This window comes from Gymnoscopelus microlampas, assembly GCF_963454915.1.
Source record: "Gymnoscopelus microlampas genome assembly, chromosome: 17".
Lineage (NCBI taxonomy): Eukaryota > Metazoa > Chordata > Actinopteri > Myctophiformes > Myctophidae > Gymnoscopelus > Gymnoscopelus microlampas.
Window position 1 is genome coordinate 35,980,344 of NC_139954.1, and position 14,222 is coordinate 35,994,565.

General features: G+C 43.4%; 1 protein-coding gene across 2 annotated transcripts; it reads right to left on the bottom strand.

The window, feature by feature from the left end:
• Positions 1-3,391: 3,391 nt before the first annotated feature.
• On the bottom strand, positions 3,392-13,857 carry LOC311064905 (desmin-like). 2 transcript variants are annotated; one of them, XM_084084952.1, is made up of 10 exons: positions 13,189-13,857; positions 10,170-10,230; positions 9,875-9,970; positions 8,485-8,650; positions 7,951-8,072; positions 7,568-7,678; positions 6,646-6,755; positions 6,212-6,285; positions 5,196-5,314; positions 3,392-4,462 (listed from the first exon to the last, which is right to left on the bottom strand). In XM_084084952.1, the coding sequence occupies exons 1-10, from the start codon at positions 13,758-13,760 to the stop codon at positions 4,421-4,423; spliced, it is 1,473 nt and encodes a 490-aa protein (XP_083941078.1). In that variant the 5' UTR covers positions 13,761-13,857; the 3' UTR covers positions 3,392-4,420. The 2 variants fall into 2 exon arrangements, with proteins under 2 accessions (XP_083941078.1, XP_083941079.1); XM_084084953.1 differs by having other exon boundaries at positions 6,233-6,285; positions 13,189-13,856.
• Between the last annotated feature and the right edge of the window lie 365 nt (positions 13,858-14,222).

Below are 14,222 nucleotides of genomic sequence, written 5' to 3' on the forward strand. Positions count from 1 at the left end.
AAAAGCACAGAAAGATGAAACATCTGGTGTTTTTTTGTTACTGGTGGAGTTCCTCGCTGTGTGCTTCATTCTGCAGCAGCATTGATGTGATCTAAAAGTAGATGTGTCTGACTGAGCGTGGGGGGTGCCTCAGGGTTAGAGATTCAGGGCTGCATTTCCACTATCCCTTGTGACAGAAAATTGGTATTTTATCTTTTATCTTATTCTCATGCCAAACACAGCGTACAGCAGTATATCTGACTGCCTTCAACAAAGGTGGTGAAATGGTTTAAAGCAATGTAGTTTCTAACTCTAAAAACGGTACCGTTCATTGTTTTCAGAGATTACTCAAAAAATAACATCTGTACAATGTAGGCTCTGAAGTATTTTCTCATTTCTGAAACATTAAATCAATTGCAAAGCAAACAAACAAACAAACCAAAAAACATTATGGCGTCGCTTGATGATTGATTTTTTTTCAGCAAGCAACACTGTCATATTAGTGTATAAAGGCAAAGCCAATAGAGGAAAGGCTATGTGCACTGTCTGATGAACAGGAGGAAAGCACACGGTGACACAGTGGCATTTTAAATGGACCCATAATGACATGAGAAGCTGTTGCTATTGACAGCTGCCAGGAAATAGTGACGGAAGCAAGAAGTCATGACAAAGGTGTCTCTACTAATTGGACTGAGTGAACATTGAATTGACTTTTGCTTTCTCTTTCGTTCACTCTGCCTTTGAGCCACTCTGTCTTACCACACATTTAAACCTTACTCTTGTTTCTTCCTCTATTTATCTCCCCGTCTCTCTATTTTAGTCTATATCTTGTCTGCCACACTTTCCTCTGTCATCTATCTTCCATTCCCCTCTTTCTCACTCTCTATCTCCCCACCCAGTCTAAAACCAGCCCCCCCCCCCCCCCCCCCCCCCCTCCTACCCTCCTCTTCCTCCTTTATCTCCGTTGACATTTTCAGTGCAGCGACTTCAGATTCACACGCAGGAGACCATAATTCTAGTTGCTGGGCTAATCGGCTTTCTGCTGGTCGTGCTGGAAACAAAACGCGACGAGGCCATCTCATTAACAAGCCATTGTTCATTTTCCACTGCACCAAGGCCAGCACCCACACTGATCATTTCTGAGGATACATACATACACATCTCCTATTTGCACCCTCATACTGTATGACTGAATTAAAGGTTAACAGTAGTTAGTGTGCTATGCTTGGTCGAGCAAGCTAGAGAGTCGTTTGATAAATCTAACATGAGCCATGTCAGAGGGTGGATGGAAGAGTTTAACCACCCAAACCCTATAGGTTAAAGGTTACTTAGTTAACCAGAGTCCACCAGAGCCCTTTCATGAATACTGGTCACAGTGGACAGCTATTAAATGCCATGTTCTATTGTACAAAAAGCTCTTGGTGGCAGAGTTGCACATCAGCCACCACAGTGGACGCTAGAGCATCACCCATAGAGTTAAATATATCTAGGGGGCGGATAGCTATTCATTTCTATAAAAGTTGCTCAGTGGCGTTTGAAGCACCCGGAAGTACTATAATTTGGGCCGATATTAGTAAATGGACTAGGACATGGTGCATTTATATAGCACTTTTATCCAAAGCACTTTACATAGATTTCATTCACCCAGAATGATTCACACAGACACACACACATTCATACACTGATGGCGGAGGAAACATGCAAGGCACTAACCTGCTCATTGCTCGAGGACACTTCGACACTAACTCTGGGGGAGCCCGGGATCGAACTAGGAACCATCCTGCCACTCTACCCCTGAGCCACTGCCGCCCCACAAATTAGGTCCTGAGCTTTCTGAGCAGGCGCACTGAAGGGACATTAGTAAGTTTTAACGGTAGACGCACGCGCAGTAGCATTTTAAAAGAAGTGTTGCTATCTACGTATGATAACAGTATGATAAGGTTGGCAAGGAATATCACTTCAAACACTAGCCATGCTTTGTATGGAGAATATAGGTTGCTGCCTTCAGGAAGGAGATACAGTGTTCCTACATACAATAAGGTCAAACTGAAGAGGTCCTTTGTCCATCAGACGACATTGAGGCTTAATCAGGAGTTATAAGCCAGGGGTAGGCTGAGTGGTGGACATTGCTCTTGTCTTTGCATGTCTTTATGTATGTATTTGTATTTTGTTGTTTTCTTGTGTCATGTCAAATGTGTGTACTGTTATATGTTGCATACATGGCTGTTTCTGGGTCGCAAGACAAATTTCAGTGCAAACTGACAATAAAGTATTATCGTATTATCGTATCGTATCGTATCCCAGATTTGACCACCAGGCGAGGGCGGCTTCACTGTTCTTCAGCGGTTCTGGGGGCTTGGCATCACCCCATATACTGCCGCCCACTGGCAAGCCGTTGTAACTGAAACATATTTTGTCAACATCCAAGATGGCTGACAGAAATGTAAACATGCCCAACAGCTCAGGAATATCTATCCATTCCTTCTAAAGTAGGAGACCCTTGCAGGTAAAAATATATATATATCATGACATCAAGTAACATCTAATAAGCACTATAGTTGTAAACATTTCCAAGTATTGATTTTATGTTGGGAGGCAATTCTGATTGATCAACTGGAAATTGGACATGCATCACTGGCTCTATTTCAACTACAATTCTTACTATTACTGCCACTCTTTGCTCTTGAAAATGCTTCATCTGCAGTAACCTTTTTGGATATAAACCAATCTATTCATGTCACGTTGGGCTGCCAACTTTCAGGAAAATCTAGGAGTGAGACTCATCAGGGACGCACACATGAACGCAATTCTTAAAATGTAAAATTCTCTATTTGGCTGTCTTAGGGTCTTCTTTCATTTGTATCAGTCATTGCCTTCAAACAATATATGTGAAGAGGGTAAATTGCGTGACTCTCACTCTCAACGGGTGAGACTTGGCAGCTCTTTGTATCAAAAATGCTATTTTGTGCATCATTATTTACATTACGTGAGTAACAGTTTGTGTCTAAATACTATTTACATTTTGTAGAACTCAAGTGCAGAGCATGATAGGAAGGCCTATCATCTGACTCAAAGAAAATAAATCCTGACTCAGGTTATCATAATTCATGCATGAACGGGGGGCTAAGCCCCCTCCTTTCATCCCTCTACACCAAATATGTTCACCAAAAATAGCCAATCTACAAGCTCACAACATGCCCTAACACGAGGCGTTGTGAGCTTGTCCATCAGCTATTTTTGCCAGATGTTCGCCCCAGAATAGGGATGCTAGGGTTTGTGTGATTAAGTATCAGAGGTTTCTGATGGGGTCCACCATAGAGCTTCTGCTTCACATACCGAGGAAGAGAATAGACAAGGACAGAATTCATACATCCTTAATTATATTGATACACTGTATATAAAGGCTCAGAAGTGACACAGATAACTTTTTTTTTTATTTGAGATCTCTGGCACATTGATCTGCTTGCCCATACACACAAACACACATCCAACACATGCTATTGAGCTCCATCTTCTAACAATACTTAATTCCCTGTTTGTTACTGTACATCCATGTTTCAGACCAATCTCTCACTTTCCTTAAACCGTTTACTCATATTTGGCCTCATTAAATCATTAAATGTGCATGTATTTGCATGGAAATCACTTTTTTTTTATGATGTGCAGCTCAACAAGCTGCAGTATTATTTAAAAAATAAAATCATTTGGACCATTTTTTGACCATTTTATACATGGTAATAGAATGTCCTCTGTCCTTCAAATGTCCAGCTTGACATCTTGAATATATATATTTTTGTTTTACCTTAGACCAAGATCAGGACCAAGTAGGGTTGGAAGAACCAGGGCCAAATCTGCGTATTTGTAATGCAAGAGCTAAAATCTAATTAAAGTTGTACATGTGACACCATCGTCCACAGCTGACGGATCATTTTGGCAGCCCACAAGTCACAGACATGTTGTGCAGAGACATTAAGTGACACTAATTCTACTTAAGCCCTGGAATGACTTGGCCCTGTACTTAATTCAAGGCTGAAAATTGTTTCTAAAAAATAAAAAATAAAAACCTTCACTGTCCCCTCATCCTACAGATATCCTGTAGTCTGTGCGGCACAGTCACATCCTCAGTGTTAAATGATCCATTTGTAGCCCCAAGAGTGTACAAATGTAGCTGAGGTGTTTACTGATTGCCTTCACATGTACTTTTTTGCTTCCCCAATTAAATTAAAGTAAATGGTTAATAAAAGGGAGGCAAAATGGTCACTATAAAGCAGCCATAGAGGCTGTGTTGTAAAGTGAGAGAAAGATCTCTGTAATGATGCCTCAAAATGAGGCTTAGCTTACACAAGGCCATAGTGGTGGTAGGAAAATATCATCTTTTATAGATTTATTTTTTATTCATGTATTTATTTTAATATGATGTCGTAGGTTTTCTTCTTCCTTTTTACATGATGTCTTGCTGGTGCTGTGTGGACTCACTGACCACCTGAGGAGAAGAGAAACATATATTATGGTTAGAAAAGACAGAAAGAAAGATAATGAGGTAGCCATCCATTGTCCTGTGTCTAATAGTGTCTAACAGCATACAGTACTGTGAACTATTTCTTTTTAGCAGTGAAAAACATCCATTCAGTGGCAAAAAAAAGGCTTCTGTGCTTGTTAGAGTGAGGTGGCGTGGAGGCCGTGGAGGGCAATGGCAGCTGTTGACAGTGAGTCACCTGCTTGTTCACAGAGCGCGTGGCAGCTGTTGACAGTGGGGCGTCCTTTAGATTATATTTAAAAGTGTCTGGTTAAGGTGGGTTCACGCTAGGCCTAGTTGATTGTAATTATAGCTGAGCTAATTGCCATTGCAGCCAAATGTCATCCTAATATTGTGCATGGCCCAAGCCCAACTGTGATGTGAGCTTTTCATTCCAGTTTGTAAACGGTAAACCAAACTTACACACTGGGCACTAGCTCCCTCACTCATAGAGTACTTCATCTAGATATCACAAATATAACAAGACAAAAAGCAGTCTCTACATTATGAATGTTATCCTCTATGTCATACAAATTCAATTTACCAATCTTTGTCTTTGATCTGAATTCATGAGTCAGTGGTGCATGTCCTTGTGTGTACATGGTAGGGAAAGCAAAACAGATAATAGAGACTACAGAGAGAGCAAGTATGCATGAGATTGGGATTTTCTGTGTGTAGCATGTGCTGGTGTGTCTCTCACCTCCCCGTCACGGGTCTCAATGGTCTTGATGAGAACGGTCTTCTTGGAGTGAACTTCTGAAGCGCGTTGATGCCCTGCAGAGGAGTGTGCAGTCTGAGACTGAGACTCAGGGTTGGTCTCTGTAGAAACAGATGAAAACACATCAGCTAACTTTGCTCTTTGTGCTGTAGGCTAAGAACAGCCAACACAATTGCAATGGAGACGAGAGATGCCCTGCTTTGTATAGCACGATAAAGTGGCATAGTGGCATAAAGTGGCATAGAATCAGTGGTCACTTAGCAACAATGATGGTGGCTCAGACATGGCTGCTCTGACAATTAACCATGGAGTGGTCTAGCTATGTCTCATCCATCATCCTCAACTACTGTCTGACGTTTTCATATAGTCGACCACAAATTGGAACACGGTAAATTGTTGATATGGATGGATAGCACTGGGAATTAGGATTATTAGTATGTCATGTGGAGCAACTGAGCCATGGGGATATTGATATGTGGCTTGTAGATGATTGCCTCAGTGAATCAAGCTGTCAACAAGGGCGGCTGCATTTATATGTTATATACCTCCACCTGCTGGTTAGTATTTGTACCTGCAGCTACACCTGTCAATATCCCAAAATAGCTCATTTTTTGGGTCTATGCTCCTACCTTATACAGTCAAAAGGATTGGGAAAGAGGGCTATATTTTTCCTTTCTGACTTGTGTACAGTGTATAGACGTCTCCTCTATTCACTCATTGATGTATAAGTATTTCTGAGAGTATTTGGAAGAAGTTGTAACACTGGGCGGCGGTGGTTCAGGAGAAGGTTCCCAGTTCGATCCCAGACTCCCCCCGAGTTAGTGTTGAAGTGTCCTTGAGCAAAACGCTGAGCCCCTAATTGTTCCCGATGAGCAGGTTGGTGCCTTATAGTTTCCTCCGCCATCGGTGAATGAATGTGTGTTTGAATGGGTGAATGTAATGCACAATCTTTGTAAAGCGCCTTGGTAAAAGGCGCTATATAAATGCACCATTTTTACCAATTATAACCGGTATGCTACCTCTGAATCCAATAGATGAGTAGGCACTCTGGTGAGGCATGTTGGTGGTGATCCTTTAAAGAGAGAAAGCACACAATATAGCATATAAGTCAACAATAACACAATACATAATATAATAAATAATAAAGTCACAAAATATGGTGGATAAATGGACGTTTAGAGTGTCATGGGGGTCTGCTTCCATGCTAAGATACCTTCGGCGTGTGAACTGTGAGTGTGAATAACGTCTTTTGCTCTAACTATGTTTTTAAATGCAAAAACATGCTAGACTCTATGAGTCCTGCGCCTGATTTTGAGGCCCAGTCCTTGCACACATCTCTATTAAGGTTGATTGTGTCATTCCCTAAGTATTCGGCAGTAGCAGTTGCCCGATTTCCTCTCATGCACATGTGTGCATGCACACAAACACACACCTGGTCTCCTCTCCCTCTAGCAGCTTGCGGTAAGTGGCAATCTCGATGTCCAAGGCCATCTTAACGTTGAGGAGATCCTGGTACTCTCTCAGGTGGCGAGCCATCTCATCCTTTAAAATAACACATTGGGATGGTTAGTGACACGGTATAAGAATAAATCACAAAGCAACATGGTTACTTGTCAGGAAAACGTCCATTTGCAGGTTTCATTCACTATGCCAACTCCACTATGCTGTTGCTAAGTAACTCATCACACCACCTGGCCTTGGCAATGTTGCGCATTCCACCTATGCAGTGTTGATTTCATTGACTAAAACTATGACGAAAAATGTTTGTCGACTACCTTTTTTCACCAACGAAAATGAAATAAAAACAAAATAAAAGCTAAGCTACGATGACTAAAACTAAGAATAAATATATTGACAATTTCGTCAACAAATGAAAACTAGATGTTAGGGAGGGAGATCCAGTAGAACCAAAAGACAAGTCATTTTATGTTTGGTTGCGCTCGGGTGTTGATAGGCTATTTTTAACGTGCAACCAAGTGCAAAATCAGCCATTACAACACCATCAAGGCCCGCCAAAATACATTTTAGTCGACTAAATCAACTGTAGATTTTGTCGAGTATAATCTTATGATATGTAGTTGACTAAAACAAGATAAAAAATGTAACATTTCAGATGACTAAAATATGACTAAAACTAAATGGAATTTTATTCAAAAGACAACACTGCACCTACGTTGATGTTGTGAGTGTCATTACTAAAAATAGTCAGCAGATTAAATTTAAATTCTTCAATCATGGGAACCAAAGCAACCTAACACCCACTGTGCAATATGAACCAACTATCTTCTACTCTGAATTCTGGCTCTGGTGAAAGCGATTTAATTAATTAATGAAACTGAGATTAGGCGAGTCACCTTCATCTTGGCAATATCTCCCTCCAGTCTGGAGATGGTGTCCTGGAAGGTACCAGCCTCGCGGCCCATACGGTCCTCCATGTCTCTCATCTGACGCAGCAGAGACTCGTTCTAGAGAGAGAGAGAGAGAGAGAGAGAGAGGTGAAGAGGGAGGAATGGAATAAATTATTGAAGAAGGAGGTGGTAGTGTGAGTGGAAAATAAAGAACTATTAACAAGAAAGTGTGATCATCAGGGAGTAAAACAAAGAGTAAACACTGGAGAAAAAGGACAGTAAACAAAACAAAGAAAGAAAGGAAATCGTTCAAACGACCAAACAAACAAACCGACCCTGAAAGGACACCGAGCGAAGCGATGTATAAATCAATAGAATAAAAGACTCACGGTGCCCTTGAGGGAGTCGATCTCACAAGTGTAGGACTGGATCTGGTGCCTGTACTCCATGCTCTCTGACTTGGCCTGTCTCAGAGCATCGCTGTTCTTAGTCACAGTCTGGTTCAGGTCCACTACCTGGACAGGGAGAGAGATGGGAGGATTCAAGATTCAAGCAGTTTTATAATAAAAAAGATTATAATGCAAGTTGATAATAAGGTTATTATAATACAAGTGTAAAGTGTGGGAGTGTGTAATGTGTCCAACATGTGTCCAACCTCATAGGTGTGCAATAAGTAAGTAAATGTGTGTCTAGTGTAGGAGTGTAATCTCATAGATTTGAGCCACAGTGTCATGTTTGGGAAGCAAAGCATCTACCGCTCTGTCAATGAAAATCCCTGCAAAGGGAGCTGTTAGGCGTCCGGGCATCAGGCAGGGCTACTTTTCTTTTTTTGTGTGTGTGATGGAGATTACATAAATAAAAGCTGATTCTGATTTTGTGTGTGTTCGCAGGCTCTATAGACTCGTAAACGGTATCGTTTCAACCTACCTTGGTCTTGTACCACTCTTCAGCCTCTGAAATGTTCTTGGCGGCGATGCCTTCATACTGCACGCGGATGTCCCTCAGAGCGGCAGTCAGGTCGGGTTTGGACATGTCCATCTGGACCTGGACCTGAGTGTCTTGCATCTGGTTCTGGAGCTCATGGATCTCCTGTGAGGACAGAGGGGCAGGTAAGTGAGTGAGGGAGGGAATGAATGAATGAATGGAAAAAGAGAGTGTATGTAATCCAAGTTCACCGGGGCATGAATGTGTGAATAGTTGAGTGAATGTTTGAGGGAGTGAAACATTTACGGTATATGGGTCAGCTTTTGTGTTGGCAGATTGTACAGGTATTTGTCCCCACATTGTAAAATAAATATGAAATTACTTCAAGTATGTGAATGATCTAAATCTCTTGCGGCTTAGGGGTGAAATGTTATCGTGTTCTTAAACAGTGCTTTCAATGTTATTTAGACACTTAATCATTCTCACTTTGAGTTGTGTGATGCTCGGGGCTATGTCCCATTTACTGTGGGCTTATGAAGCATTGTGGAAATCTTTACTCTAGAAATATCAAATTGGTATGCTTTGGTTGCTCGCAGCTGTCTGTCTGACCCAAGGACATAAATAGCCGTGCAACTGTTCCCACACACATGTACAGTAACAGCTGACACACTCCGTTCAGTCAATCGGCAGTTCGGCATATCTAAGAGGTCAAAGTTGCGACAGGACAGAAGACACGACATGAAGGGACCTCCGGGACGCCGCCAGCATGGGTCTCTGTGTGTGTGTGTGTGTGTGAATGTACAGGAACTTGTGATATTCTACTGTTGCAATTGTTGTGTAATAGCTAAAAGGTCAAACTATGATGACTTTCCATGCATACAGTACATTGCATACAGTGTGGGTGTGCATGTGTACACTGCATAAGATCAAGATATGATGTACACATCAGATCTAGCCTTGTAGATGTCCGTATGAGTGAATGAATGATTGCGTTAAAAACATGTGATATCCTGCGTAGCTGCATGTGTGGTCCACATATATCTGTCGTAACAGTATATCACACAGAGAGGTCAGACAGACTGACACACAGACAGACAGACAGATATGGAAAGGTAGAGGTTATAGTTAAAGGCAAACAAAATAGTGACATGAATGGTAAAAAATCTAAAACTATATAGAAGTTTTCATTTCTCACACAATTGGAAGAAAATAATTACTTTTCCCCTCCAATGGTGCCTTTTTTTGAAAAAGGAGGCAGAGTTCAAAAATGGTCGCAACTGTAGCTATTCAAAGAATGCTTATACCTTTAAGAGTCTAGCTGAACAGGGAATCTGACCAGACAGACAGACAGACAGACAGACAGACAGACAGACAGACAGACAGACCGACCTCCTCGTGGATCTTCTTCAGGAAGCCAATCTCCTCCTGCAGACTCTCAATGCGTCTCTCCAGGTCCAGCCTGGCCAGAGTGGCATTGTCCACATCCTGCATGGACAGACAGACAGACAGACAGACACAAATCAATAAAGGAATCTGCATCTCTAAATGTAAATACTGTATTGATGTAGGAGAAGCTAATGTGAAAGAAATAACAATGGCAGAGAAGTGAGTGAGTCAGACAGCAGAGGGAGGGAGTGGGTGTGAAAGAGGCAGAGTGTGTAGAGATGAGATAGACAACACGTACAGCTCTGAAGGCAGACAGGTTGTTCTCAGCCTCCTCCTTCTGGTTAATCTCCTCCTGCAGTCTGGAGACGAGAGAAGAGGGAGGGAGAGGAGAGGTAAGGGTGAAAAAAATATATACATCGTCAATAACTTTAAACTGATAAAGAAGCAAGTAGCAACTGTCTGGAGTCAGTCAACAATTTAGCCAGAGGAAGTGAAGCTATTAATTACAGTAAGCCAAAACCACAATGAATACACATTCGTTATGACTTGGGGCGGATCCAATATCAGCCAAAGCACTCTGCCTAAGGTGCTCCTTTGGGTCAAATGCTAAGAAAGTTTTAACAACCTGCAGCACGGAAATTGGTGGAAATAGTTTATGTGCAGAACATAATATTTGCCAGCGTGTTTAACACTGGGGGCTCTCTCATTACTGCAGACTATTATGAACCATCTGGCACAAAGAAGAAACTGAATACATTGTGAACGCGACGTGAGAACGAGGCTCATTCCCTGGGGACCGGTTAGGAGACAGAGTAGGTAGTTATCACCTCACCCCCTCTCAAAACTAACTGTTCTCGACTCGAGCGACCGATCTCTCTGGGGAACATACAGGAATAGAACCGACCACCCTGCGCACAATGCAACAGAGTGTCCTGTCTCTCCGCTATGTGTCTATGCTTTCCATCTCCATGTGCATAATGCAATGCAGCTTACACACACACACACACACACACACACACACACACACACACACACACACACACACACACACACACACACACACACACACACACACACACACACACACACACACACACACACACACACACGGACACTTGTTCTGTCAGGCCCTAAACCGTGTTGCAGCTGCTGTCATGCTGTCTGTGCCAAGAGGAATGCAGGCCTGTCCTTGGCCGATACCGTCCAGAATTATGCGTAATTCATACTCGTAGACAGTGTTGCTTGCCGAAAATAGCCGATCTGTAAGCTCACAAAGCAATGCCTTTTCACCCCTTACCCACCTCCGCCCTCAAACATGATTTGGGGAGAAGTCTATCTGAACAGAGAGCGAGTGAACCGGTTAGGAAGCTGTCAACTCAAGTCACTCTGATGGCTAAAAATGGTGTCTTATCTCATTTGAAAATGTTTCAGGGAGGCAAGTGTCACCATGGCAACGTGTCTTCTTGGTAGGTTACCATTAGTATAATGATGACATGGTTGTACTATACATGTTTTACAAGTATTAATGACCAGAAAGACGCCATTTGACATTATTATTATTAAAAGCCCTACCCATAGGCAACTGCACTGGTTTAGTGATACAGTGAGTATCACTAAACTCACTGTATCACATGCTGGCTTGCTGCAAATACAGCATATAACAGCACACCACAGACACTATGTTTGAGCCTTTGGGGAGATTCCAACCCCTTATAGTCCATAGCTGATTATTTCCCCCTTTAATCTTTCCAGTCTCTGTGCGGTAAATCAGTGGTAACAGTATGTGATCTAACAGTATATGCCTGTCATATCCTCCCACTACAGTATATATTACACTACAGTATACTACACTACAGTATATAGGCCTACAGTACTAGTCACAGACTATAGAGCTGCTGGTATGCCTGTTGTGATAGTTGGCAATAGCAGACAGGAGGTGCCTGAGTGTATTTTTGTGTGTGTGTGTGTGTGTGTGTGTGTGTGTGTGTGTGTGTGTGTGTGTGTGTGTGTGTGTGTGTGTGTGTGTGTGTGTGTGTGTGTGTGTGTGTGTGTGTGTGTGTGTGTGTGTGTGTGTGTGTGTGTGTGTGTGTGTGTGTGTGTGTGTCAGCTGCTGCAGTGACAGAATCCCCAATTTCACAGTGCCGATCAGCTGTAAATACATCTGCTGCAAATAGACCACTATTCACAGCTACATCCACACAACTTGAAATGACTCAGCACACACACACACACACACACACACACACACACACACACACACACACACACACACACACACACACACACACACACACACACACACACACACACACACACACACACACACACACACACACACACACACACACACACACACACACACACTCTGTCTTCCCATTTGTCTGCCTAACCCCATAAGGGTCATTTTTCACACTCATGTTAAATATACAGTACTCTTTGATTGAATGCTGGCCTACTTGTCACCTCTTTGACGGCCCAACAACACTGTTATTGTGGGTGTATTTTCATCTTATTTGTTGTTTTTCTCTTCCTCCGTGTGTCTACTCTTGTTCTTGTTTGCCTCTCCTTCCAAAACATTCTGTTCTTCTGCCTTTTTACTGTCTTTCGGGAATCTGTTGGTGAACTTATAGACTGCTATTCCAGTCAGTTGCACAACTGGCACTGTCCTGTCTCTGTCACTCTCTCTTTCTCTCTCTCTGTCTCTCTCTGTCTCACTCTGTGGTATGCCTCCCCTCCCACTCTCTCTCTCTCTCTCTCTCTCTCTCTCTCTCTTTCCTTGCCAGACCCCATTCCATTAGTAGTGGTCTAATTGTAGAAACCCCTTCTGGAACACTCTATGGTGGTTATCGTTCAGTTTTGCCAAAGGGTATCTACAGCTTAAAGAATCATAATATTAAGGACATGATTACATCCTTATCAGTGGTGAACATTAATTATTCATTCTTCACAAAATTAAGGTTGAAAATGTAAATTGTCTTTGCCACAGCCACTAGTCTTCACTCTAGAGTTGAATTGACCATGTTCTCTACTTGCTATTCCACTTCCTCCCCCTTTCCCTTCAGCCATTCAGTCTCTGCATTAATAAAGATAATAGCTCTATCTGTCCATCCATTTAGCCATCATCCCCTTCTCTTCCTCCATACAGTATATAATTTGGTATAAATGAGCAATTCATTCATTCCTCCCTTCATCCCTGACCATGCTCCAGTTTGACCCGAGATCTTTACCCATTACTCGATCTATCTATCCATCCATTCATTTTCCAATCTTTCCATCCATCTTTCCATCTTTCTATCCATCCATCCATCCATCCCTACCTCTGTTTGAGTTTCTGCATGTCGTCGGCCAGGTTGTCCCTGTCCACCTCCACGCGGGTGCGCTGGCTCGTGAGAACCTCGATCTGCCTCCTCAGCTCCCTCATCTCCTCCTCGTACAGCTCGGCCACACGGCCGGGTCCCTCGCGGGTCTTCAGCTTCTCCACCTCCATGGTCAGCACGGCGTTCTGCTGCTCCAGGAAGCGCACCTTCTCGATGTAGCTGGCGAAGCGGTCGTTGAGGTGCTGCAGCTCGGCCTTCTCGTTGGTCCGGGTGTTCAGGAAGTCCTGGTTCATGGCGTCGGCCAGGTTGAAGTCGAGCTTCTCGCCGGAGTAGCGCATGGCCGAGGAGGCACCGATGCCGCCCCCACTGGAGGACCTGTAGCCGGAGTAGGAGGGCATGCCCTGGCTCTTAACCTCGTAGACGCGGGACATGTGGGACGAGGATGAGGAGCGGCCGCCGGCGCCTCCCATGGAGGAGTACATGGAGGACATGGGCGAAGCGCCAACACCGGAGCCGAAGGTGCGGCGGTAGGAGGAGGCCGACTGGGCCGACTGGGAGAAGCTCTTGCTCATGGTTGACTGGCTTTGAAGACGGGTGGTAACTGGTGGTGTGGTGGTAGCCTGGGCCGGGATGTGACTGTGACTGGAGACTGGGACAGAGAATAAATGAAGGAACACCATGCACGGGACAGGCCTATTTGTAGCTCCGTCACGCCCACTCACACTCCCCCTGTCCTACAACCCCCCCCCGCCCACACCTTCTGTCTCCCACGTCTCCTCCTCCCACACTCCCCCATTCCTACACCCTTCCGATATGCACCCCCCCACCAGGACAACTTCCTCAGTGACCCTACACTGAAGTCAGTTTACAAATTATTCCAAGAATTTTCCAGTGGTCGGTAAGAAAGGTTGCAGAAAAGCGACTCTGATTCCTTTCCCTGAGCTTTTGGCAGGTCACTTTCAAAATGTAATCACCACAATGTACTACACCACTAATCAGTCACTCTAGTTACTTGGCAAATTGGAGTATTGTCA

Bases quoted from the DNA above. Each gene is read 5' to 3' on its own strand.
- LOC311064905 (XM_084084952.1), bottom strand. From the start codon at position 13,760: ATGAGCAAGAGCTTCTCCCAGTCGGCCCAGTCGGCCTCCTCCTACCGC. The intron at 9,971-10,169 runs GTACGTGTTGTC...CTGTCCATGCAG, and splicing joins ACCTGTCTGCCTTCAGAGCT to GATGTGGACAATGCCACTCT. The intron at 6,756-7,567 runs GTGACTCGCCTA...GTTATTTTAAAG, and splicing joins GAGATATTGCCAAGATGAAG to GATGAGATGGCTCGCCACCT.